Source organism: Actinia tenebrosa, unplaced genomic scaffold (genome assembly GCF_029948245.1).
Source record: "Actinia tenebrosa isolate PJP-AT-01 unplaced genomic scaffold, QUT_ActTen_1.0 PGA_scaffold16__25_contigs__length_10494907, whole genome shotgun sequence".
Classification (NCBI taxonomy): Eukaryota; Metazoa; Cnidaria; class Anthozoa; order Actiniaria; family Actiniidae; genus Actinia; species Actinia tenebrosa.
The window spans coordinates 7,600,139-7,625,845 of NW_028292576.1; the positions used below are offsets into that span (position 1 = coordinate 7,600,139).

At 40.2% G+C, this 25,707-nt stretch overlaps 2 protein-coding genes across 7 annotated transcripts in view; both read right to left on the reverse strand.

Moving 5' to 3' along the window:
- On the reverse strand, positions 1-4,079 carry LOC148910691 (uncharacterized). Its single transcript, XM_089031222.1, has 12 exons — positions 3,461-4,079; positions 3,203-3,349; positions 2,975-3,119; positions 2,663-2,894; positions 2,231-2,579; positions 1,893-2,090; positions 1,552-1,738; positions 1,226-1,477; positions 984-1,155; positions 694-842; positions 246-443; positions 1-151 (listed from the first exon to the last, which is right to left on the reverse strand). The coding sequence occupies exons 1-12, from the start codon at positions 3,827-3,829 to the stop codon at positions 24-26; spliced, it is 2,526 nt and encodes an 841-aa protein (XP_088887348.1). The 5' UTR covers positions 3,830-4,079; the 3' UTR covers positions 1-23.
- The window catches only part of LOC116297138 (uncharacterized), a 26,492-nt gene continuing 4,676 nt past the window's right edge, over positions 3,892-25,707 (reverse strand). The window contains exons 2-6 of one of the 6 annotated variants that reach the window (XM_089031224.1): positions 13,874-13,981; positions 13,498-13,614; positions 6,817-6,921; positions 6,204-6,332; positions 3,892-6,149 (exon numbers count right to left, since the gene is read on the reverse strand). In XM_089031224.1, the coding sequence (XP_088887350.1) occupies positions 4,879-6,149; positions 6,204-6,332; positions 6,817-6,921; positions 13,498-13,614; positions 13,874-13,981 (1,730 nt within the window). In that variant the 3' untranslated portion in view covers positions 3,892-4,878. Of the gene's footprint in view, positions 6,333-6,816; positions 6,922-13,497; positions 13,615-13,873; positions 13,982-14,740; positions 14,884-25,707 lie in introns of those variants that run through there. The other 5 variants (XM_089031225.1, XM_089031226.1, XM_089031227.1 and 2 more) reach the window with 5 other exon arrangements.

Genomic DNA, 25,707 nt, shown 5'->3' on the forward strand with positions numbered 1-25,707 from the left:
TAATAATAACAACATCATTTTTTTCACTTCTGATTTTTTGGACACTCTACAACATTTTTATGTCCTTTCATTGGCTTGTTGCAAAGCCGGCAGTGTGGTTGTTGCCGTTCTGTTCTTTTTTGTGCAGCTGCAGCAACTTGTAATTGAGGTACTATGAAAAAATAAAATCATATAAATACACATAAATACATAAATACATATAAGTTTTTCTTTTTTTTACATTTTTTTGATAAAAAATAAAATACCTGCAGCTGTTGGGGGAACATCCTGGGCAACCATAGACTTTCTTTGAATTCTCTTCATTATGGCTTCATTTTTTGGCTGTTTCTCCAGCATCGTATTCATTGGTTGTGGTGCCATGGTCACCAATTCTTCAACTGCCAATGCCAGTGTTCTGTTTTGTTGTTCCACAAGAAATGTGTTGTAGATCTCTTCAACATAATCTTTTTTTTTAATGAATAGATTAATCAAAAAATATCAGATTAACAAATATCCATAATAATTTCAAGTTTTGGCAATAAAGGTATACAATATACTTAATTCATGACTTTCATGACTTTGATTGGAAAAAGAAACAATATCAATTTCAAAATTTTGATTTTAAATTTATTTGTTTGGTTTTGGTGATTTGTTATGATTAATTATTCTTTGACCTTCAAAAAAAAACAACAACAAAAACATTCACGCACATACCATAGTTTGGCTGGACTCTAACATTTTGGACAGTTGCCTCACCATTCTTAAATTTTGGATAGACTATCTTGACCTGGTCGGTGCCATCTTCTCTTTTTAATGTTTCTCGGTGAAGATTGTAGTTGAAGTGTGTGGTAGCTATAATATGTCTTGAAGGGTAAAGATACAAATGCAAAATGTGAATTTCTGTATAAAATATTATTTCAAAGAAAAAATTATTTTTTATTGGGGACATGTACCATCTCCAATAGTAAGTAAATAAAAAAAGATTAAAGAGGCCAATACCTTACCTACAAAACATTCCTGAATAAGAGTAGGCAATCATTTTGGGAGCGTAGTGGTTGAGCACAGAATGAAAACCTTCCAAGGAACTAGTTTGTTCTAAAGGTGATATCTTCTTGATGCCATTTACAAGAGATTTCTTTGTTAGCCCTGCTTTTAGTTTTTCGAATGCCACAGTATCTATGAAAAATGGTGGTAAATTTTTAGTGTATGATATTTTGTTTTGATTTTCTGGATAATGTTAACAAACCTTCTTCAAGCCATTTTCTATCTTGAATGTTGTCATCATGAGCACACTTGTTGAATAATGGGATAGGTAAATCTTTGTGTCTGTTAGTTACATGGTAGAGAAATGACTTAAACTTTGCCCATATTACTTCACCATTTCCTGTCAAGGTTGTTGTGGCGCTCCAAAATAAATGGTTCTCGCAGGGCTTGATCCAATCCAATATTGCAGAGCAACCACTGATCTTTGATATCTTTGTGAGAACTTTGCGAATTTCTAAAATAAAATGAATACATTTTAGTTTAGTTTCTTCAAATAGAAGGGGAATTTCTGTCAGAAATGTTTCATACTTTTTTTAAGGTGCCAAAGATCAAAGTAATGGGTTATATTTGCTAAACGCTCCCTCATATGTTTGGCAATTGAAGTGTGTCTATCTGTGATAACAGTTCCAATTGCTAGTCCACAGCCTAAGAGGTAATTCATGCACTCTTGAAAGCCAAGGTATTCCATTGCTGGACTGCTTCCTGCCACATTTCTCTGTAAAAAAATAAAAAAGCAAAGTTTTAACAAATTCATTGGTAAATGAAGTGGAATTTAAATTGTGGCATTTTCTCCTTTCTCTTAAGCAGTACCACAAAAGATCCACAAGACATATTCATATTATTTCATTAGGTTGTAATTGGAAGCTTACTTGAATTAAAGAAAATGTTATAATTGAGGAAATTGTGCAGGCAAAAATAGAGTAGGCACAGTATTTTGCACTGTGTCCCATGCTATCATGCCTGCCATCTCCTGCAATAATGATATTTTCTCCTGTTTCTTTCAATTTCTGGAACATTCTTTCTTGATACTTTTTCCAGAACAGGTGCACGGCTGGAAACAATTTACTCTATGAAATAAAAACAATATTGTCTTAAATACATAACACAGACAGGAGAGGTGAGTAATAATAATTACAAAGAACAGAAAGAAAATAAAAGGGAGAGAGGGGCAAACAAAAATACATACAACAGGGTAGGTAATACCTACCCTTTGATGTCTGAAGTATGTTCTCAGTGAAAGACAGGATAACCCCATATGTTTGAACATCTGCATAACCTTGGAAGCTGCACTTCCTGACAGCAAAATCCCAAAACATAGTAAAAAGTTTCCTGCAGCCATTCTTGTCCCTGGCATCTGAGGCTGACTTGACCAAATCTGTACTGGTTTAGGACATGCCTTGTTTTTGCAAATGGTTTGAACTTCGACCATCGTTTCCGTTTTTCTGGTCGACACAACAGGGTGGTCCGTTTTGCAGACATGGCAGATATTGAACAAAAGCAGGAGCTTGGAAAGAAACACAATGTATTTAGGTTCTCTCAGATTATCCGACCAAGTTCTACAAAAAAATGAAAGACATCTCTTCATTGATCTAACAGAAACATAGAAGGTTGATCAAAGATATTATTTTAGATGGAATACCTCTTGTCCACGTCTTCGAAGTTGTCCTCTTCCTCTGAGTCGGTCTCGTCCGTTCCAGTTTCAGGTTCATATTCTGTTGCTGAAGAGTCGTCGCCACTTCCGAAATCTGGTTCTTCTGGTTCCTCATCTTCTATATACATCTCTTCTTGATCATCACTCCTCTGTACATGTACTAACTCTTCGCTCTGGAAATTTTCATGTTCTTTCAATTTTGTGGAAATACTCTCCATGTCTAGAAAGAACAACGGAAGCAATGTTTTTTACTTTCCCGCAAGTTGTTTTATATCGTAACGCCAAAAATAATTATCTTACCCTCTTCCATTTTCCGAATCAAAGATAAATATCTTTCTTGCTTTGTCTTCAGGTCAACAATCTTGTTTCTTAATTCCCGGTTCTCGTTTGCAAGCCTTTTACATTCAAGGCACGAGTCTGGAGTTTGTGTGGACACATGATGAATCTAGATGGTAAAGGACAAAACATTTTGTAAGGGAATATTTCCACATAACTTTTAAAATGCAGTAATTATTTTGGATAAATTACCTGAACACAGATTTGTTCTAATGATTCATCAGGCACCACATTCTCAGCATCCTGAACCGGAATCGTACTACCGCAAATCGAGTCGTCACCGTCTCCGGTCGATGAACAACTTGGTTCGCTTGCAGTTTTCATAACTTCTCTAACAATCTAAAGATGTAGGAAAAAGAAGAAGCATTATTGGAGACAACAAAATATCAATTACCAGAAGGTAGCGCGAATAAGTTGAACCATACCTAAAATAATATGATTGTTACATACCTTGCGTGTTTCACGTAGATCTGAAGACGGCCGTGACGCGCTTGAAGAATCTTTTGCCGGCTGATGAATTGATGGCACTGGAACTACCCCTACTTCGTCTGAAATTAGCCTTGGAACAAACGAAATATTAGAAGGTATATCCAGTGGTCTCCTGACAAAGTCTTCTGGACGAAAATGCTCGGAACATACACGAGAATTCGTGGTCGGACTCCACTTCGCACGTTTGGTCCTGACAAACCGAAGCCACTGTCGCCGTCTTTTCCTTGCTTCAGGAGCTTCATTGTCCTCGAAGGGGATTTTATGCAGTGAAATCTGCCTCTCTGGATCAGGAGTGTTCGAACATCCTCCCACTACACACCGATACGGCATATTTATAACAAGAGAATAAAACAGAACTCACCAACTACGAGCAATTAATTATACACCGTATGTAATTTTATGGCAACTTTACTGGATTCATATTGTGTCTTACTCCGGTGACGTCACAGCACAGGCTCCCATAGGCTTCCTTTTGCTCGGTCAATTTAACACAGGAAGCCCAAAATTTAATTTTTTGCCACTTTTAAAGCTCTTAAAAAGATACTTTTACAATTCATACTCGAGAATTTTATAAACGAATAGTCTCCCAAGACCTTCTACTTTTAATACAACTGTTAAAAAAATGACAAAAAATAAGCGTCATAGGGACTTTAAAATCAAACAAACGATTGCTGCAAATTGCAGAAATCGCTACCAAAAGTAGTTTACTTTGCGCAGGAATTTAGATAAAACCATTAATGCGACCCTTTTTCTCTAAAGGATTTGATTCTTTCATTTCAATTATCATCATCATCTTCAAAGGGCCGAAGCCACCAACTTTTGATTGGTTCGGTTTTCAAGGAAGGGGGGGAGGGGTGGGGGTAGGTGGAGAGGAGCAAGGAAAAGTATTATAGGAAAACCACCTACACTTAATATCTTTTCAAACCCATCCTAAAGTACTCAGAATTTGAATGTTTTACGAAAGTACTTTTTCTTGACTCGTTCTTTAGGATGTATATTCATTTGAATGTTGCGAAAGTACTTTTTCTTGACTCGTTCTTTAGGATGTATATTCATTTGAATGTTGCCAAAGTACTTTTTCTTGACTCGTTCTTTAGGATGTATTCATTTGAATGTTGCCAAAGTACTTCTGTCTTGACTCGTTCTTTAGGATGTGTATTCATTTGAATGTTGCCAAAGTACTTTTTCTTGACTCGTTCTTTAGGATGTATTCATTTGTATGCTGCCAAAGTACTTTTTCTTGACTCGTTCTTTAGGATGTGTATTCATTTGAATGTTGCCAAAGTACTTTTTCTTGACTCGTTCTTTAGGATGTATTCATTTGAATGTTGCCAAAGTACTTTTTCTTTTTTTTTTCATTCTGATCTCCGAGGAACCTGTTAAGTACTCGGGAGGACTTTTTTTTCCTTTTTTTCTTTTTCTGCCTCTTTCAATTTGATCTCCGAGGAACCTGTTAAGTACTCGGGGGTACTTCTTTTTTCTTTCATTCTGATCTCCGAGGAACCTGTTAAGTACTCTGGGGGACTTCCTTTTTCCGCCTCTTTCAATCTGATCTCCGTGGAACCTGTTAAGTACTCGGGGGCACTTCTTTTTTCTTTCATTCTGATCTCCGAGGAACCTGTTACGTACTCGGGGGGACTTCTTTTTTCCTTCATTCTGATCTTCGAGAAACCTGTTAAGTACTCTGGGGGACTTCCTTTTTCTGCCTCTTTCAATCTGATCTCCGTGGAACCTGTTAAGTACTCGGGGGCACTTCTTTTTTCTTTCATTCTGATCTCCGAGGAACCTGTTACGTACTCGAAGGGACTTCCTTTTTCTGTCTCTTTCAATCTGATCTCCGAGGAACCTGTTAAGTACTCGAAGGGACTTCCTTTTTCTGCCTCTTTCAATCTGATCTCCGTGGAACCTGTTAAGTACTCGGGGGCACTTCTTTTTTCTTTCATTCTGATCTCCGAGGAACCTGTTACGTACTCGAAGGGACTTCCTTTTTCTGTCTCTTTCAATCTGATCTCCGAGGAACCTGTTACGTACTCGAAGGGACTTCCTTTTTCTGTCTCTTTCAATCTGATCTCCGAGGAACCTGTTAAGTACTCGGGGGCACTTCTTTTTTCTTTCATTCTGATCTTCGAGGAACCTGTTACGTACTCGGGGGGACTTCTTTTTTCCTTCATTCTGATCTTCGAGTAACCTGTTAAGTACTCGGGGGTACTTCTTTTTTCTTTCATTCTGATCTCCGAGGAACCTGTTACGTACTCGAAGGGACTTCCTTTTTCTGTCTCTTTCAATCTGATCTCCGAGGAACCTGTTAAGTACTCGGGGGCACTTCTCTTTTCTTTCATTCTGATCTTCGAGGAACCTGTTACGTACTCGAAGGGACTTCCTTTTTCTGTCTCTTTCAATCTGATCTCCGAGGAACCTGTTAAGTACTCGGGGGCACTTCTCTTTTCTTCCTCTTTCAATCTGATCTCCGAGGAACCTGTTACGTACTCGAAGGGACTTCCTTTTTCTGTCTCTTTCAATCTGATCTCCGAGGAACCTGTTAAGTACTCGGGGGCACTTCTCTTTTCTTTCATTCTGATCTTCGAGGAACCTGTTACGTACTCGAAGGGACTTCCTTTTTCTGTCTCTTTCAATCTGATCTCCGAGGAACCTGTTAAGTACTCGGGGGCACTTCTCTTTTCTTTCATTCTGATCTTCGAGGAACCTGTTACGTACTCGAAGGGACTTCCTTTTTCTGTCTCTTTCAATCTGATCTCCGAGGAACCTGTTAAGTACTCTGGGGGACTTCTTTTTTCTTCCTCTTTCAATCTGATCTCCGAGGAACCTGACGCAGCTAAGGAAATTGATGCAAAATATATACTTATTCTGAAAGTGGTTATCGATTTTCGATATTTGGAAATATGTTATTAAATTGTGATATACTTTTCAAACTAGGGTGCAAAACTAAAGCTTACAGTGATGAAGAAAAGACTCCTATTGGGTTTGGTCCGGCCTTTTAAGGACCGCATTTCACGAACGTAGGGAACTGTAAACGAGAACTTTTCATGTCGACGTGAATATGATGTAACCTAACTAATGCAATGCTTTAGTCTACTGATTACATGCTACAGTGATACCTAAAAATATTTGTTATAAATTTTATAAAAGCGTGACGTTTCCTCCTTCTAAAAATAGAATTAAGTCTTTTTAATTTAGTCGTGAGAAATACAGCAACGCAAAACGTCTCGTATTATACACCTTGTTCATCATCTACTGGTAAGCGATGTTGAACAAGATTCCCACGTTTACCAGGCAGATTTCGTGGACCTGATACGTACCTTCATGCAATCTCCTTTCCACACTCGGTATGTTCTTTGTTACGTACTCGGAGGGACTTCTTTTTTCTGCCTCTTTCATTCTGATCTCTGAGAAACCTGACGCAGCTATGGAATTCATGCAAAAATATACACTTATTTTGGAAATGGTTATTGATTTTTGATATTTGGAAAAATGTTAATATATATATTTAGGCACTGCCTAAAAGCGGAGCTCACGATACGGAAGTCACAGGGAGAACAATTTGAATGAAACTGAAAAAATAAGATCGGGAAAAAAATCTTCAATTATTTATTATTCGAAATGATGATAATTTCTCCCATAATAAAAACCATGCAGTGAAATCGAAATGCACTACATCGTTTTTTGTTTTTTGTTTTTTTGCGCGAGTATACTCTCCCACTAAGGAATTTTGTACACAACTTAGCACCACCCCCATGGGCTAGTTTTGTTCTTGGAAGATTCTTCAACAAAAAGTTTTCCAAGGCCTACAGTTTTAGGCTTTGAATCTCTTTTACTTAAAGAAAAAGCTAACTACAGATAATCCAATATAATATCAAGTGAGGTTTACTTAATAGGTCTTTTACAGTTTTCTAAAAACAGAGCTTACATTCATTTAAACAGTTGACAAGAACAACTGAGACAAAAAAAATAATGCAGCTTTTTAGAGTGAAAGTCTAGTAGGTCTTTATACAATAACATCTTTCAACAACACAAATTTAAGCTCATTTTTATAATCATACTTGCTCGAACAGCTTAATAACAGTTGAATATTTGGTAAAAAATTATATTTCATTTAATGATTAAATAAATTATCTGTAGAAAGATATAACATTATTGAATGAAAGTCTTCTTTGTTTTGCCGATTGGACCCCGCGATAGGAGGCGAACAAAGCTTTTTCTTGAACGAAAAACATACGAAAGCTGGTTAAAAACAACCTAATTGTTAAAGATTTACAAAGCTAAATAAAGGACGAATATTTGTTGTCGTAATATGCTCTTCATGTTATATTTCCTCCAGCATTAAAATAAATTAAGCTTATCGATAGAAATATAAAAAATTTTGAGAGAAAGTCTTTGATTTGTCGATTCGTCGAGAAAAATGCTTGTCAAAAATATACATATATATACGATTGTTTTTCTAAAAAACGCACACCTGAATTCTTGAAGAACACTTCTTGATCCATCTTTGACTACATGAAAGTTTTTTAAAAATTGTTTTTGGTCTATAACTTGTCCTAAATCGATTTTTTCTGTGCATGAGAGCCGCATTTGTGAGTAGTTTTGCTTTGACATCAAGCGGGATTCCTGTGTTGTGTACACGCCCGGACGGACGGACGTACGGACGGAAGTGACGTCAGCCAAGCCATAAAAAATCAACTCGATGGTTCAAGGGAGCACGGCAAATGCGCGAACGCGCGCGGTTTTGGAAAGTTGGGTTTCCTGTGGTGATGGCGTAATTTGACACAGGAAGACCGTTCTAGCAGTTGTCGCGCTTTGGTTGGCTCATGGGAGCACGGAAGACATAAATTTGTTGATTGGTCTTCCTGTGGTAGTGACGTAGGCTGACGAATACGGTTATCCGCGAAAAATGGCGTGGGCTCAAGTAAATATCAAAGATGGCGGCACATATAATATTGACGGGGAATGCAACTTTTTCAAACTTTTCGACAATGCTAACGTCAGGTTTGAGATTAGCATATGTCGTAATGGTGGATGGACGTGTTTAACACGTTCCTCCTAAAAAACGACGCTAAGTGGCCATTATGGCATCTTTGGAAGAGATAAAGGAGTTACTGAAGATTGAACTATCGCCAATTCATTCTACATTAGAAAACTTGAAGGAAACCTTCGATGAAATGAACAAAACTGTTAAATTTCTATCGGCAAAATACGATGAGTTACTTACTCAAGTCAAATCTGTGAACGAGAAAATCTCTACTCACAGTTCGAGTATCAAGTATATGAGGCTTCAAATGGAAAATGTCGAAAAATCTGCCTCAGAAGCAAAGAATCAAATAGAAGAGCTAGCCCAGTACCTAAGAAGGGATTGCCTAGAAATATCTGGGATTGAAGCAACGAGGGATTGTACTGCTGGAGCCATTGCCGGATCGGTTGGTAAAGCCATTGGTGTGCCTATCACACAAGAAGATATTTCTGTCGCACATCCTTTACCTTCCTATAACAAAGATGCGCCGCCAAAAATCATCGTCAAATTCACTCGAAGAGATGTTAGGAATAATTTCTATTCGAAGCGCAAGAACCTTGCAAACAAGAAGATCAAAGATCTACCAGATCTTCAATTAACTTCTGACCATCGTGTATTCGTATCCGAATCTTTAACCCCGTACAAGAAAAAGCTTTTTGGCGATGTGAATAAGCTGAAAAAACGTTGGCACTGGAAATTTATCTGGACCTGGAATGGAAGAATATTTCTAAAGCAAGCAGAGGGAACTCCAACGTACAGTTTTGACACCGAAGAAGACTTTGAAAACTTTGAATCACGATATGAATAGAAATATACAGTTGCTATCCTTCAAGCTTGAACGCCGATGGGCACCGTACATATGCTGTGAACTTTTATTAAAATTCCAATATCGAGTCAAGTAAGAGTATAAGGTACTATAACTGTTAATATTCTTTCTTTATTATGTGCTTAAAGGTTTATATAACAGGTTTAATTTAATTTAAGATCACTTAATGCCAACGGCGGATAACTTTCTTTCTGAATTGCCTTTCTACGGTTTAGGCTTAGAAGAGTTTCTTAAAGCAACTGGGGCATGGATTTATCATTCCTCTGCCACTTTGCTAGACTCAAAAGATCTTTTCCAAGATGTAATTGAAAGCCCAGATAAAGATCCAGGATTTCAGGATTATGGGAGTAATATCGAATCTAAATATTATACCATTAAACAAATGGGAAATTTTTTCACTGAGACCAGCAGGAAGAATGGATTCTCCATGATACATTGCAATATACGCAGTCTATCTAAAAATATATCTATGCTGCATGATATTCTTTCTATAACAAAAGAGGTTCCAGATGTTATAGCTATTTCTGAAACGAAACTCAACGAAAATAGTCGGCTAAATATTAGCATACCAGGATACGAATTCTTGAATACAAATTCCAAAACTTCGGCTGGAGGTGTTGGCCTTTATTTGTCTAATCAATTGGAATTTGTCCGAAGAAAAGACCTTGAATTATCAACAATTGACGTCGAGTCATGCTGGATTAAAATTATGCGTAAGAAAGAAAAAAACATTATGATTGGTTGTATCTATAGGCATCCCTCTGGTGACCGTGAGCTTTTTAGTGAAACTATGAAGGACCAATTGGAAAAATTTAACAATAAGGGGTACGAGGTATTTATTTTAGGAGATATAAATATCAACTTCTTGAAATATAATGTCGATAATCAAACATCCGAGTTTCTTGATATGTTGTTGAACCTTGGATTTTTTCCTCTTATTACTAAAGCAACAAGAATCACGGATCATACCTCAACTTTAATAGATCACATTTATACGAATGTACCTCATAAAATATTGAAAGCAGGAATTTGTTTAGCTGATATTACCGATCACCTTCCGGTATTTTGTACAGTATCAAACAGGCTCCCTGTGACAGGCGAAAATAAGTATTATAGAGATTATTCGAACTTTGATAATGATGCTTTCTTGAAAGACATAAAAAATGTTGACTTTAAAAGCCTTATTACAAATGATGTTAACGAAAGTATGAATAGACTTGTTGAAACGCTTCAGAAGATATCTGATTGTCACGCTCCAATACGGAAGGTAACTAAGCAAAAAAGAAGACAATTGAAAAGACCATGGATTACCGCTGCTGTACTTAACTCAATTAAGAAAAAACAAAAGCTCTTTAAAACACACTTCTTAAGTAATGACCCGGAAAAAATTAAGTATTATAAAACGTATAACAATAGATTAAATAAAATCAAAGAAGCTGCTAAAACAAACTACTTTAGAGCACAGTTTGATTTAAACAAAGAAAACTTAAAAACTACATGGAAGCTCATTGGTATGATTATCGAAAGGAAAAAAGCATCGTCAGTAACAAGTATCGAAAAGATCATTCATAACAATAAATGTCATACTGATAAAGCTAGCATTTGTCATCAGTTAAATTCATTTTTTATAAATGTTGGCCAAGATCTTGCTGGGAAAATACCGGAGGTTGATGTCAATCCAAGCCAATACATAAAAACATCGAATCCAAGTAGCTTCATGTTTCGTGGGATACTTTCAAATGAGGTACACGATGAAATTCTAAACCTGAAATTGAACAAATCATGCATTGGTGTTCCGCAAAAGTGCATAAGAATATCGAGCAACCACCTTAGTGAAGCATTAACAATAATATTTAATCAATCCCTGCTTCAAGGTATTGTTCCCGATGTTCTTAAAATTTCTAAGGTAACACCTGTCGCCAAAGGAGGAGATGCCATGGATCCAGCTAATTATCGCCCAATTTCAACTTTATCAGCTTTTACTCAAATTTTCGAAAAGCTCGTCTACAAACAGTTGATCAATTACATTGAAAAACATAATTTTTTATTCGAGTTTCAGTTTGGATTTCGAAAAGGCCACTCAACTTCACTAGCCATTACTGAAATAGCGGACAACCTAAGGAAAGCAATAGTCAATAAAATGTATACTTGTGGTGCATTTTTAGATTTTTCAAAGGCCTTTGATACTGTTAATCACAAAATTCTAGTAGAAAAGTTAGAACTATATGGAGTCAGAGGTATTGCGCTAAATTGGTTTACCAATTATTTAACAAATAGGCAACAATATGTTGCTTTTGGTAACAACGTATCCTCAAAACAAACGTTGAATTGTGGAATTCCTCAGGGTAGCTCTCTTGGACCTCTCTTGTTTTTATTATATATTAATGATTTGCCAAACTGCTCTGATACTCTGAAATTTAGAATATTTGCTGATGACACGAATGTCTTTGCCTCGCACTATGACTTAAGGGAACTTGAAAAACTAATGAACTCTGAGCTCCAAAAAGTTAAGACATGGTGTGACGCAAATAAACTATCAATTAATTATACAAAAACAAATTTCATGATCGTGAAATCAAGTAAAAAGAAAGACGCGGTAATTGATCTGAAATTTCAAAACAGAGATGGTTCAAGCAATTCTTTACAAAGAAAAGACCACATAAAATATTTAGGAGTCATAATTGATGACTGCATATCATGGAGATACCGTATTTCTTATGTTTGCTCAAAAATTTCACGAAATATTGGAGTGATATCAAAATTACGGCATTATCTCTCCATTCATCAACTGAAACAAATTTATTACAACCTTGTTTATCCCTACATATCATATGCAATATTGGCCTGGGGAAGCGCTTATAAAGCGCACATTAAGAAAGTGCAAGTCAAACAGAATATAGTTGTAAGAATAATGTTCTTTGCTGTATCTTTTGGCGAAAACACCGAAAGCGCTCTTCCCTTGCTAAATCTCTTGGAGCTTCTCACAGTAAATAATATTTATCGTCTTCATGCTTTAAAATTTACTCATTTATGGCACAAAGGTAAGCTCCCAGAGACACTTTCCTCTTTTTTCAAATATGCAAAAGATATCCATCCTTACAATACCAGGTACGCAGCAAAGCAAAATTTGCATAAATCACAAGTGCGTACCAATATAGGCAAGCAAATGACGGCTAATATGGCGATTGAACTCTGGGAACAAATTCCTAGCCACTTAAAAAATGTTAATGTATTTTCGTTTGCGAAAAAATTAAAAAGTTATTTACTTGCCGACCAATTACAGATAAAAATTTAGTTCTTCCTTAGATTTTCCTTTTTCTAAATATTCTATTTCTTTCTTCATATATGTTAATATATACCATACATGTCATTACTCTAATTGTGGATTAACAGTTTTATTGTTCAGTTAAATTGTAATTATTTTTTATGTACTTGGTTCTTCTTCAGTTTACTCCAATGTTAAATTTTAAATTGCTGGGGTCTAACTCGAAAACCTTATGGTTAATTTAGACCCCAGGCTCTGAATTATGTTCTTTTGACAATTATCTATTCTTTATTTTCATAGTTGTTTTCTATAGTTTTTAATAAAATATAAATTTTAATAACAATAATGTAATAATAATAATGTTGTTTTCTATAGTTGTTTTTCACATTTCATGTAAATTTTCTTGTATGAGCAAATAAAATTGTATTGTATTGTATTGTATTGTTGCTAATGCTAGGCTTTCACGATAAACAGCTGGCCCAAAACACCGTGATGAGCATGCTACAAAGTACGTTGGTAATTTCCTGATGCTGATTGTCCGATACCCGGTCACATGATCATAGTTTCACTCCCCGTCATTTATATTTATCATCCACCATATTGTTTACGTATGAGCCCGCGCGACTTTTAAGTGACCGCATGCGCGTCTATACCACAGGAGGACCAATCAATGAAATTATGTACCACAGGAAGACCAATCAACAAATTTATATCTGCCGTGCTCCCTTGGTTGGCTTTGGTATAAATATATTTAACTTATGTGTAGCGCCATATTGGATTGAGCCCGCACTATATTTTTTCGAAAAACCGCATTCGTCATCACCACAGGAAGCCCATTTTTTACCACAGGAAACCCAATATATTTTTTGTAATACTGCTCAAACCTTTTTTGTAACACTCTGACGAATATGCCAAGCTAGATTCCGAGGGCGATGTCTCTTGTATACCTATGCGGATATTTGGATGTCTTGCTGCCTCTTTCGATTCGGACTCCAGGAAACCTGGCGCAACCAAGAAATTGAATTTTAATTATTAATAATGAATGAGTAATTTGAAAAATTGGCGCATAAAAAAATTGCTATTCAGTATTTTGTACCGACGTTTTGTCCTTCTAGAGATAGAATTAAGTCTTTAATTCAGTGGTCGGATAAAACACCAACGCAAAACGTCTGTTATACACCTTGTTTATCATCCACTGGCAAGCGATGTCGAGCTATATCCCCACGTTTACCAGGCAGATTTCGTGGACCTGATACGTACCTGGTATATGCCATCTCCTTTCCACACTCGGTATGCTCTTTGTTACGTACTCGGAGGGACTTCTTTTTTCTGCCTCTTTCATTCTGATCTCCGAGAAACCCGACGCAGCTAAGGAAATTGATGCAAAATATATACTTATTCTGGAAGTGGTTGTCGATTTTCGATATTTGGAAATATGTTATTAAATAATCATTGTGGTATACTTTTCGAAATAGGGTGCAAAACTACAGCTTACAAAGACGAATAAAACGCCTTCTATTGGGTTTGGTCCAGCCTTTTTAGGACCGCATTTCACGAACGTACCGAACTGTAAACGAGAATGTTTCATGATGACGTGAATATGACGTAACCTGACGTAACTTAACTAAGCAGCAGTAAGGGGGACTCGCGATTGATGCCGTATATTTGCGGGTTTTACCCGGGAAATTACGAACGCGGGTACAGCAGATTTACGGGATTTCCCGCGAAAAGTCCCTTACTGCTGCTGTGTTGGGTACCGCAAACGAAGTATAAAATACGTCCTATATAATGGATACCATCAAAAGTATCAAGAACAAGACTGTGCGCAAACTCAGAACCCAGGTTTTGGACAGGTTAGACGCAGACTTTGCCTTTACGACATTTATGGAAGGTAATACGGATGAGACTATGACACAGGAAAGAGCAGAACAGATAATCGACCTAATGCCCGAAGGTAATTACCGTTTGGAGTTGACCTTTATAAAGTATCTGGACGGGGAATGGATTATTGAAAGGGGCCGCAATCCCATTAGAGCGTCTGGTAAAAAGAACCTGTTCGTCTTAAGTAAGGCTACCAACCCGGGAGCATTAGAAGGAATTGACATGTTATTCTATGAGGTTGCTTACCCTGTTACAGTGGTAATTTACGGGGCGTATGAAATGCCCACGCCAGATGTAAAGAAGTTACAACCAATGCGACATCCTGGTAACTGTGTTGGTAAGCTAGTCCGGGAATTCTTTGAAGATGCTTCCCGTGGTGGTAAGTTAACCTTAAAGCGCCGAGAAGCCATTCGAAAGTGGGAGCATTCTACCCGCAAGACTGGAGGAACCATAGCCAATATTAAGAAGTTGGAAGTGGCATTAGAGCGGCGTATACACGTTAAAGATATCACAGACGGGTTTATTTACTCTGGGACTCACAAATATGGAGGTAGAGGAGCTCCTATTGTTATCTACCAACATAATGGGCACGCTTGGCGGGAACTAAGGTTTCCTAAGAAGGTTAAGACCTCAGTCTACAAAGTATCTCCGTTAGCAGACTTGGTTCATGAGAATTCCATCTGGTTAATGGACGCAGAAGGTAGGCAATTTATGACACAAGACGGTACTTTGTATAGACCCGAAATGGAACAGCTGAAGATAGACAGCGTTTGTGAAGACCTGGGTGAAGATTTTCCCGAAGTATTAAGTTCTCGTTCCCTGGACTTCTTAGCCGCAAAGAAGCGTAATGGCTGGAAGCCGACTCCTAGCGACCTTCCAATTCCAAAAGCCTGCATAGAACATGGTCACGGAGGTCTTTGGAATATGGAATACGACGAGGACGAGTATGTCTCGCTGGATATGAAACATTGTTACCCTGCGTCTTTCAAAGGCCTAGGAGATTGTAAAGAGTATTATGACCGTTACGGACATCCGGGCAGCCAATTCTTTAGGGTAGCTTTGGATGGTACGTACGATGCCCCAGCAACAGGATTCGTTAGATTGACCAGCTGGAAGCTAAAGGAGGGATTACATCCCATAATTTACGCGTGGTATGGGAAGCATCTGCAAGAAAAGGAATGGATCCCTGTGCCGCTATTAAAGTTCCTTGAAGAACGGAAACTCCTTACGTACACTGCTCACGAGGCAATATTATGTCGCCGGGAGTTTACCAAATGGTTGCCAGAAGACAATGCTACCGCCCGCATAGTTATTGGTAAGTTCACTCAGGGCGCAAAGGAAGGGGAGAAGCACATGCAACGCCGCTTAATCACAGATAAAGGAGAATTAAGCTTCCTCGTGCAACGAGCTCACGACCAAGGTTCAATGGTGTCAGTAGAGAAGTGGGATCATTTCACAGATTCCCTGCAACAATGGAATGCCTTGTGTTACTATCAAGACCACAGACCGCAGTATTACCATCTGCGTGCTAGCATGTTAGCTTACGCCCACATTAATCTCTTAGCGATGTTGCTGCGGTTTGACAAGGAAGACATTCCAAGAGTAGCTACTGACTCTTTGTACGTCAAACCTGCAGTGCTTGAAAAGGTGCAAGAGTTCTACACCGACGACGAATTAGCAGAAAGCGGGCAATGGAGGGTCAAGGACGAAGAGATAAAGGCCTGGCGAGCAAGAGTAACCTACGACGGTAATCATACTAAAGGAACGGTAACCCCGACTGAGGAACCATTACCAAGTGTCACAGACCCCATTTCTTACCACCGCTTCTCTTATCTTTACGGAACAGGAGGCAGTGGTAAGACTACCAGAGTCCTGCAACTATTCCCTAAAGTAACCGTATTAACTCCTACACATCGTTTAGAACGCGAACTCACCGCTATGGGCTTTGAAGCACAAACTTACCATAGTTTCTTTCGTTGGAATGGCACTAAATGGGTCCCAGAAGCTATTCATGATATTCCTCCTGTGATCTTATGGGATGAAATCTGTACTGTGCCCTTAGAAATCCTAAAAGAGTTCGTAGACTTCCTAAAAGGTAAGTGCCAGGTAATCTTCGCAGGAGATCCTTGCCAGCCACCCCCAATAGCAGGGGAAATGCCCCACGAATGGTTAAAAGGAATGGTAGATTACGCAGAGGAAATTAACACCGATTACCGTAGCAAGGATCAAGTAAGGAACCTCAAAGCGGAACTAAGGGGCCTTACAGACGCTCAGCAATGTAAAGTACTCCGTAAGAGAGTACGAGCCAAGTCCTATGAGGAATTCATACAGGCCTGGAACCCCAAAGATGTTGTCTTAAGTAGTAAGCGTGCTTCTCAGGCCCGTATTCAAAAAGATCTGTTAAATATTCACCGCGAAAGATTCCCCACTAATCTCGTACCCGTTTGCTATAAGCCCCGAGATACCAGAATGCAGAAAAGAGACGTACGGGTACCTGGCACTGACATTCCTTTAGAGAACGCAGTTACCCACGATAAAGCCTGGGTGCAAATGAAAGACGTAGAAAGGATTACTTCCCACCCCGATTGGAGACTTGGTTACTGCATGACGGTACATAGTGCCCAGGGATTAACCGTAAAAGAAACGATGTGGATCATAGACCAGCGTTTGTGTTGGAGTAACTTAATTTACACCGCCGTAAGCCGCGTAGAATACGCCAAGCAATTGAAAAGAGCTTGGGGTCCGCAACTGCGTTACGATAAGACCCCAGAAGACGTAGCCAAAGAGAACATTACGAAGAAACTCCTTCGCTACAAGCGCCACGACGAAGAAAAAAATATGACGTTCGACCTCTGCGTGGACGACGTCTATAAGAAAGGGGCAAGGTGTGCCAAATGTAACATACCTCTACTATGGAGGTTTGACCCGAATGACGATCAGCAGTTCTCCGTGGATCGTATCGACAACAAACGCGGGCATTGCAGAGGTAACGTAAGACTGACATGCCTAGAGTGTAATCGGGCGCGCGGTGCTGCGCTACTCTGAGTCTTTGGGGACTATGAGCAGCTCTTCCATGACAAATCCACGACTTGGGCCATTTAGGTAATACAACACGGGTTGCCCTTCCTTGGTGACGGACTTTGAAATCTCATACGTTTCCAAAGACCAGTTAGGATCCGTGGCTCTCTTACTGCCACCTTCGAGTTCCCCCGGCTGATAGAGGTATCTGACCACTATGTTGCGGGGTAGCTTTTTTTCCTTCAGTCCGACCGCCCTCGAACTTCTGACGTAGGACTTGTGTTCCACGTGTTTCTTTTTTATGGCATCTCTGGGTTTTATTCCCGTAGCCCTGGCCGCCTCGTTGTTCAAAGCCGCGACGACCTGGGGGAGCCTCTGAGTCCATTCTCTGTTGCGTTTGGATGGATCTTCCAGCTCTTTCCAATACTGGTACCCAAAGAGACGCTCGGCCAGGGTCTTATTGAATCTTTCGACGATGCTTTGACCCCTGTGGTACTCAGCTTCAGCTCTCCTAATTTTAGTGCTGTGGTCTTTCAGGGTCTTAGTAACCACCCCCATGAACTCTGTCCCCGCATCCACTTGCAGCAGCTTAGGCCATTTCAAAACGCGCTTATAAATCCTACCTAGGGCTTCTGCGACTTCCCCAGAATCCTTGCTGGTTATGGGTTCGGCGTCCTTGTATCTGCTTGCGATATCGACTACGGTCAAAGCGTACCTATAGGTCTTCTTTCTCACCTTGTCGTGCGGTAAGAAGAGCAAATCCGCCTGATGAACTTCATTGGGGGTATTTACGGTAAAGCTGGGCCTGGGAATGTACTTAGGCACGGGAAGATAAACCTGCCAGAGGGTTTGTTTTTTTAACCAGTTCTTAGCCGTTTCTTCTGATACCCTGGCCGCGGTCGCGAGTTTCTTGATGGCCGACGCTCCTTTCCAATAGCCTTCAGGCCCATAGTAAATCCTTTTGAGTTTGTCCTCTACGCGGCCCATTATATGAATTCCAGGACAAGATTGATCTTACGTCCGTTAAAATCCACCGTCTTTCCGTCCACCTTAATGGTGATGTTTATGCTTTCTACCAAATTAGACAAATCATAGCTTAAAGAAATGGGAGTGTATTCTACCAGGTCAAATGGATTACCCTTAGGTAGGAATTTGGACATAAGAGAAGACTTTTCTCCATTGTTGTAACTATGGACCAAGTCGCAATAGACTTCGTAAGAGGATGCGACTTTCCATTTCACGTCAAGTTGACCATTGATCGTGGTACTAGTAAGGCCCAGGAGTTCTACCAATGAACTGTCCTTTAAATTGACGCTCCCATTATTTTTCTTAAATGTCATTTCATGGGGTAATCCTGTGGTAAGAGTATATCCATGCTTTGCTAGCTCCTTAGCCAGTGTTATGGGGGTGTAATGGGAATCTGGCAACTTTGGTTTGTTGGCATTCACAACGACAAAGCCGCCAATCAAATTATACCAAGAATTGTACAAAGAGCAACTAACCAACCGAACCCTTTCCGCGCGGATGGGAGGATTCAGATAAGTGGTAAAGTTATTCTTGTCGCTTTCCAAAAAGACGATCATTATATTAGATACGCCAAGGCCACGCCTCCTGCCAGCCCTGCGACTCCTACGAAGACCAACTCACTATTTTTTTGTTTCTTAGAAGGCTGGTAGTAATTCTTAAAGTCAGGCTTCTTTAACACCACTGTGGGGTGCGCCTGCGAATAAAGTTTGAAGGCGTAGTCTGTGTTTTCGAAGTTCTTATCCGCCTGCATTTTGTCTTGGTAATTCTTATCCAACCAATCCCTGTAAGCTTGTCTTTTTTTATTCCAAACCGCCACGTCTCGCTGATATTTCTCCAGCGCTAAGTCGTGCCTTTTTCTTTCGGCGTTAGATTCTGCGTTTTTATCACCGCTAACTAATTTATCCAGATATCTACCGCCATAATTAGCTCCTGTAAATGCTAAAGCTGCAATAACTCCACCTGCGACTAAGCTAACCATTATATGTTAGGCAGGTACTTTTCCTTTCGTAGGTAATCCTTTAGCATGATAGCCCCGCCAACGGCAGCGGTCATTTTAGCGAAATTAGCGAAGCTCTTGCTTGGGTCTTCTTTGAGCACTTTCTTACCTACCCAACCAATACCAGCAACAATAGAAGTAATGATAGCTGCCTCTTCAACAGTTTTCAACAATGCAGTCGACATTATATTACAAAGCGAGAAGGTCATTCCATTTCAGGGATTTTGCTTTTTCTAACCTCCACAGGTGCGTGATACGTTGAGGCCTCCCGCTTTACTTCTGGCTTCGTAGCCCGCCATTGTAAGTAAAGGCTGCCTGCTGCTATAGCAATTCCTATCGCGCCAATGACGTAGCCGGGATTCCAAAAGGATTCGCTTTCGTCCTCCACCTTTTCTTCTTTTTTGGCTTTATTCTTTCTGTTCATCTCCGCGAGCTTCTTTCCCGCGGCAACTCTGCCTGCAGATTTAGGCTTGGTAATCTTCTGCTCCTCCTGAGGTTGTTCTTCGGTGCCACTCATCTTATATCTAAGGACTTGAAGGACTTGATAATAACTTGACGGCGACTTGACAATGACTTAAGGATGACTTGATTAAGTACTTAAGGACGACTTGACAATGACTTGACTAAGTACTTGAGAATGACTTAAGACGACTTGACTAAGTACTTGACAATGACTTGACTAAGTACTTGAGACGACTTGACAATGACTTGACTAAGTACTTGACTAAGTACTTAAGACGACTTAAGGGCGACTTGACTAAGTACTTGAGAATGACTTGATAATGACTTGACTAAGTACTTGAGGTGACTTGATTATCAGCAAGTGCTGCCTGAAAGACCTTTTCGACTTCTCTGTCCTTCTTGAAGTCCTTCCAAGATGTTCCAAAGGAACCTAGTACCTCTTTCAAGTCAACGTGCTGAGCTACGTGCAAAGCCGCAGAGGCTACTGCCATTAACTTACCGCACTTCAAAGACAACCACCCGCAGGTTATCTTAAGTTCTTGGGCAATGACATAGTCCTCACTTATGTCCTTCCGTAGTTGATCCACATCGTCTATGGGCAGTGCAAATCCAAGCAATTTAGTCGCAAGTCGGATAGCGGAGTCTGCGACGGCGTCCGTGGTCTTACTTGCAAGGGCAGCCTCGTACCTCTTATGGAACTTTTTGACTTCCTCTTCTGACAACTTGTTAACTTGCTCATGGGTAAGTTCCTTGCCTATCATTTCTTTACACTTCCCCGAAGACACAAGTATGTTGAGTTGTTCCTTGAGGTTACTTTCGTCTAACTGTGTGGGGACTTCATCTAAGAGCTGCTCAATCTCCATATACATTAGGGGTTAAAGATCTGAGATCTTTATTGAATACGGAAACCTCAAAGAGAAGATCATCTTGGAATGTTGATGCGTCTTTAAATGCCGCATGTATTCATGCAACTGTTCCTTGGATATCTCACCGCCGTAGTCGCTTAAGATGGTTTCCAGGTCAGACTTACTGGGTGTATAAAATACGACCAGGGAGCCTATGTTTTCCCTGAAGGGTTTAGAGACACTGGTAAGCTGCTGCGAGAGCAACCAAACGCTAATATTGTCATGTCTACCGCTGAAAGCGAGCTTCACTAATTCGGAGGTGCGCTTTTTTACGTCGTCCCCACAGGCAATGTCATCCAGTATGAGTAAAGTCTGTGTATCTTTAGGGAATTGCTTGTGCCAGAACTTCAAATGGCTGGATAACTCGTTAGGGTCCAATATGTCCACAAAGAAGTCGTCATCTTTCACTCCTATGCCTTCCCAGGTGCGGTTATTCACGTAGGTGGGGCATAATAGCACGATGTAGTCGAAACGGTATCTAAAGGGTCCTAATAGCTGCTCCACGATGAACTGGGTCTTTCCGCAGCCGGTGGGTCCTACTATCAGAGCATTACAAGGCATGTGATCTGGATTCATATATAGATGGAACCAGTGGAAGCAGTAAGAAGAATGACCGCCGACGCAAAGGATAAAAAAAACACCATAGAAATACAAAGGGAAGAAATAGATCGGTTAAAAGAGCGTGTGCAGGAATTGTATGATGAAATGTGTAGTCTGAAGCGTGCAGAACGGTTTGGTGCGCTTTTGACAATAGTGGGTTGGGCTACGGAGTCCGTTAAGGACTTCATTCAATATCCTCTATAGAATGTTAACGATAAGGAACCTCGAAATGAATTAGGTCCATCGCGCAATGGCATCCTTAGGCGACTTCATCGTCGTTGCTGGCGTAGCATTTCCGCCTTCTGTAGCAGCGCATCTTTCATACGCATTTCGGCGTAGCGACTGAAAGTACATGCTTGCGATGGATCGTATAAGCACTGCCACAAGTGTTGTTCCTTCCTGACGCAGCCACACTTATCGCAAGTGTCGTTCCAGTAGTTTACGTTCTCCCAGGCGACCTTTTCAAATGTGACGTCGAAGTTCACAAAGAGGTTGTCTATTTCTTTTTTCTGGTTGTTTAATTGCCTTACCGTGTCGACTGGACAACAACGTTCTGCTACGTCGCCATGCTCTTCGCAGACGACTTCTGAAAGGTCGTATCGTTTACATCTGTATTTGTGCCAGGCATCTTCAAAGGATGCGTTGCAGCTTTTGCAAAGAGATTTGAGGCAGACTCTGTGTTCCATGTGGTATGCTAGTGCTTGAGGAGAGCTTAGTACCTTGTAGCATTCTTCGCAAGTAAGGTTGTGTGCGTTGTTTCGGCGACAGACTTTGTTTTTGACGTGGTAGGAACAAGCTTGCGCGGTAGCAAAGGTCTTATTGCAATGTTCGCATGTCGTTTCTGTCGCGCGTTGCTTAAAGCAGACCTTGTTTTTGACGTGGTAGGAACGAGCTTGGCTGGTCGTAAAGGTCTTATTGCAATGTTCGCATGTCGTTGCTGCGCGTTGCTTAAAGCAGACCTTGTTTTCGGTGTGATAGTTAAGTCGCTGTAAGGAACTGAATCGTTTGTTGCAATCGTTGCACGTCATTATAGTAGGGTGTTCTTTATGCCTTATTAATGATCCTACTTCGTTGTTGCTGATAGGGTAGGGTCTCTTAAGGCCTTTAGTTTTAATGTCATTATTTCTTAATGTTTTAAATGTTATTAGGCTTATATTCTTAGGGTCTTTAGTTTTAATGATAGGGTATTATTTCTTAATGTTTTGAATGTTATTAGGCTTATATTCTTAGGGCCTTTAGTTTTAATGATAGGGTATTATTTCTTAATGTTTTGAATGTTATTAGGCTTATATTCTTAGGGCCTTTAGTTTTAATGATACCTTATTATTCTTTAATGATATCTCATTAACATTACTTAATATAATAAATAAAAAGAGGATAATATGAAGGACCCTAAAATAAGTCTTTACGTAACGTATCCTAAGAAAGAATAATAAGATATTATTAAGATCTCCTTACATCACCGATATACTACATCAAAGTTAAGGCGCAGGAGCCTGGGAGGAATTCTAGTTACCCTTTCAATATATGGACTGCATTACATGTGAACTACCTGCCGACTGCATAATTCGTGAGGAGAAAAAATACACCTGTCCTCATTGTAATAAGGTATTCCCCGAAGGATCCTTTGTTGGGCATTGGTGTCCCACAGATCCTAAAACACAAAGAACTTTAGTTTACAAAGAGGATCTGTAAGGTATGTATATGGAGCGACTGCAATACCGTCAAAAGACCATAAGCACCCTTTGCGGTAACTGCGGTCAAAAGCTGTCCACCCTCCAAGCCTTACAATATCACCGCGACAACAAAGTCTGTCTAAAGAACTACTGCTACCGCTGTGATGAGCCCTTCTTTGAAGAGAACTGGCATAAGTACCGCTGCCGCCGTTACCACCTAGAAGGTATTGCCTGCGAAACCCACGGTGACATAGCCGAACGCTGTTGCCCCCTTGAAACCTCCCGGGCGCTGACAAAACGTAAGAAGGAAATTGACCAAACCTTTGTAGGCTTTGACGACGTTGAGGGCGTTAAATGGGAGGACAGGGAACACTGGGAGGCTATTTGCGATCGCTGCGGCTGTCAACGGAGCGGACAACATATTTGGTGCTGTCTATACGACGGACCACGTCCTTTAGACCATTACCTGGCGGTACGAAAGGCTTGGAAAAATGAGAAAGATATATGATTCCTCAAATCGCAGCATTCGTAGGAGGCGTCTTAATTACCGTATCCGCTTACCAGATAACAGAAAAAATGAGGTCCGCCGTAGCAGACCAATACTTAACCGCCCATGAGGATGACTTCTAATCGCACAGAGGATTAGCATCTACCTTCCTTTCAACGTCGAACTTCCATCGACCGTTGACCTTACCATAGCTGCGTATGTGTGTGAATTCCTCACCTTGAAGGACATACCGCACGCAGTCGGGTGCCCACAGTGTGCACTCTTTACCGTCGTGTTCCAAGACCAACCTTAAACGGCTGATGTCTTCGAACACAACATAATTTTTTATTCTGTATGAAATGCCTTGGACTAATTCACACCAGTGTGTCTGTTCAACTATCATTATATCTATGAAATATTCTTTGGTGAGTCCTTAACGCATCCTGCGTCTTAAAAGCCTTAACGCAGCCAGGACAAGGTATGCGAATGCCTTCCGCGTAATGGTCGATCTCCCTACATATAAGGTCGTAATCATTGCACACCATAGTCAGGTAACCATTTGCTTCGTATTGTGCGAGTAATGCCTCTTGTTTTGAGGATAATACGCCGTTACCCTTAGGTGTCTTCAACTCCAAGCATAACCCATTATATTTTTTATGTGCATTGAGAACTAAGATGTCAGGCTGACCTGCCTGGTAACCTTTCTGCCAACATACTATTCTTTTGCTAGCTGAGTCCTGTAGTTCTCCAAGACCTGGTGCCAGCAGTAGGATAGGGTGGAATCGACGTATGTAGTTTACGACCTTCTTATGCAGGTCAAATTCATTTTCTATTTTGAATATTAACTTATTAGGACTGTCAAAGCGCCGCTCTATTTCATACTTACCTGTTTTCCTGAGGGTAGGGAGAACATCGCCTAACACCCATTTTCTGAACTCCTTAGCTACGGACTTTTCAGATCCGAATATTAACTCATAAAGACCCATTTCAGTGATGTAAACGGTATGTGGTTGCGCATTAAGGGTGTCAGTCAGATTGACACCCTTTATAGACCCCAAAGTTACCTTGTTTTCCTCTGAGACGTGTGCTCTAGCTGCGTCCCTAGAGTTAACGTAACCCAACGCCAAAGCCACCTCCTTCGCTTTGAAATAAAGTTTATCGCCTTGCACTATGCATTGCAGTTTGGTGTCGTTGTTTTTGAATACGCGAAGCATTATATACGTAAGAGATATTTTTTTGGTTAAGGGAAGCGAATCAATATGCAACAGCTCTTTAGCTGATTCATTTCTACAGCTCAGTTGCGCGTCAGAGACCACGAAGACGTATGCGTTGATCTTGTCTGAGTCACCTGCGCTAGCTGTTTAGGTCATCGCTTGATTTCCAGGGTAATGCCGTCCTGGGTATTTACCAGACGCAATCCCTGCCCATGTAAATCCTCGTCGTTGGTGGTTCGCATGTCAATCCACAATGCATACTTATCGGTAAAGAACTCGCCGGGTGCAACTTGATCCCCAAACTTTCTTTTTATTTCCCTGTAGATGTCTGAGGGCTTCATTCCCTGCGAATACACCTTATTTGGAACTCCATTGATGCTAATCCCGACGTTGGTGATGTTGGGGTTATGAAAGGCTTCAGAGTCGCGCTTACCGGCTTCATAAGGTTTGATAAATACCAACATCAGCCCTGTAAGACTACGACGTGGTAAATTAATGCTCTGAGTAATTACCGCGTCTGTCTTATCCAGGAAACTAAAGGTTTTGTACATTACCGCGTGGTCATACAAGAAAGCCTTTCCGGAGCTGTATTCCATGCCAGCGCTGCGTGCTAGATCTTCGGAATGTATGGTTTCATACTGCAATTCCAGGTTGGTAATGGCATATGGAGGAATACTTCCCGACAACGCAGTGCTTAACCCGCCAATGATGTTAGTTATGTTGGCTAAGGTCACTTCAAACTGCAACTCACTCAACTGTCTAGGATAATAAACTCCGTGGCTGGTAATAGCCTCAAAGTCCAATGGTATTACGTATTTAGTACCATAG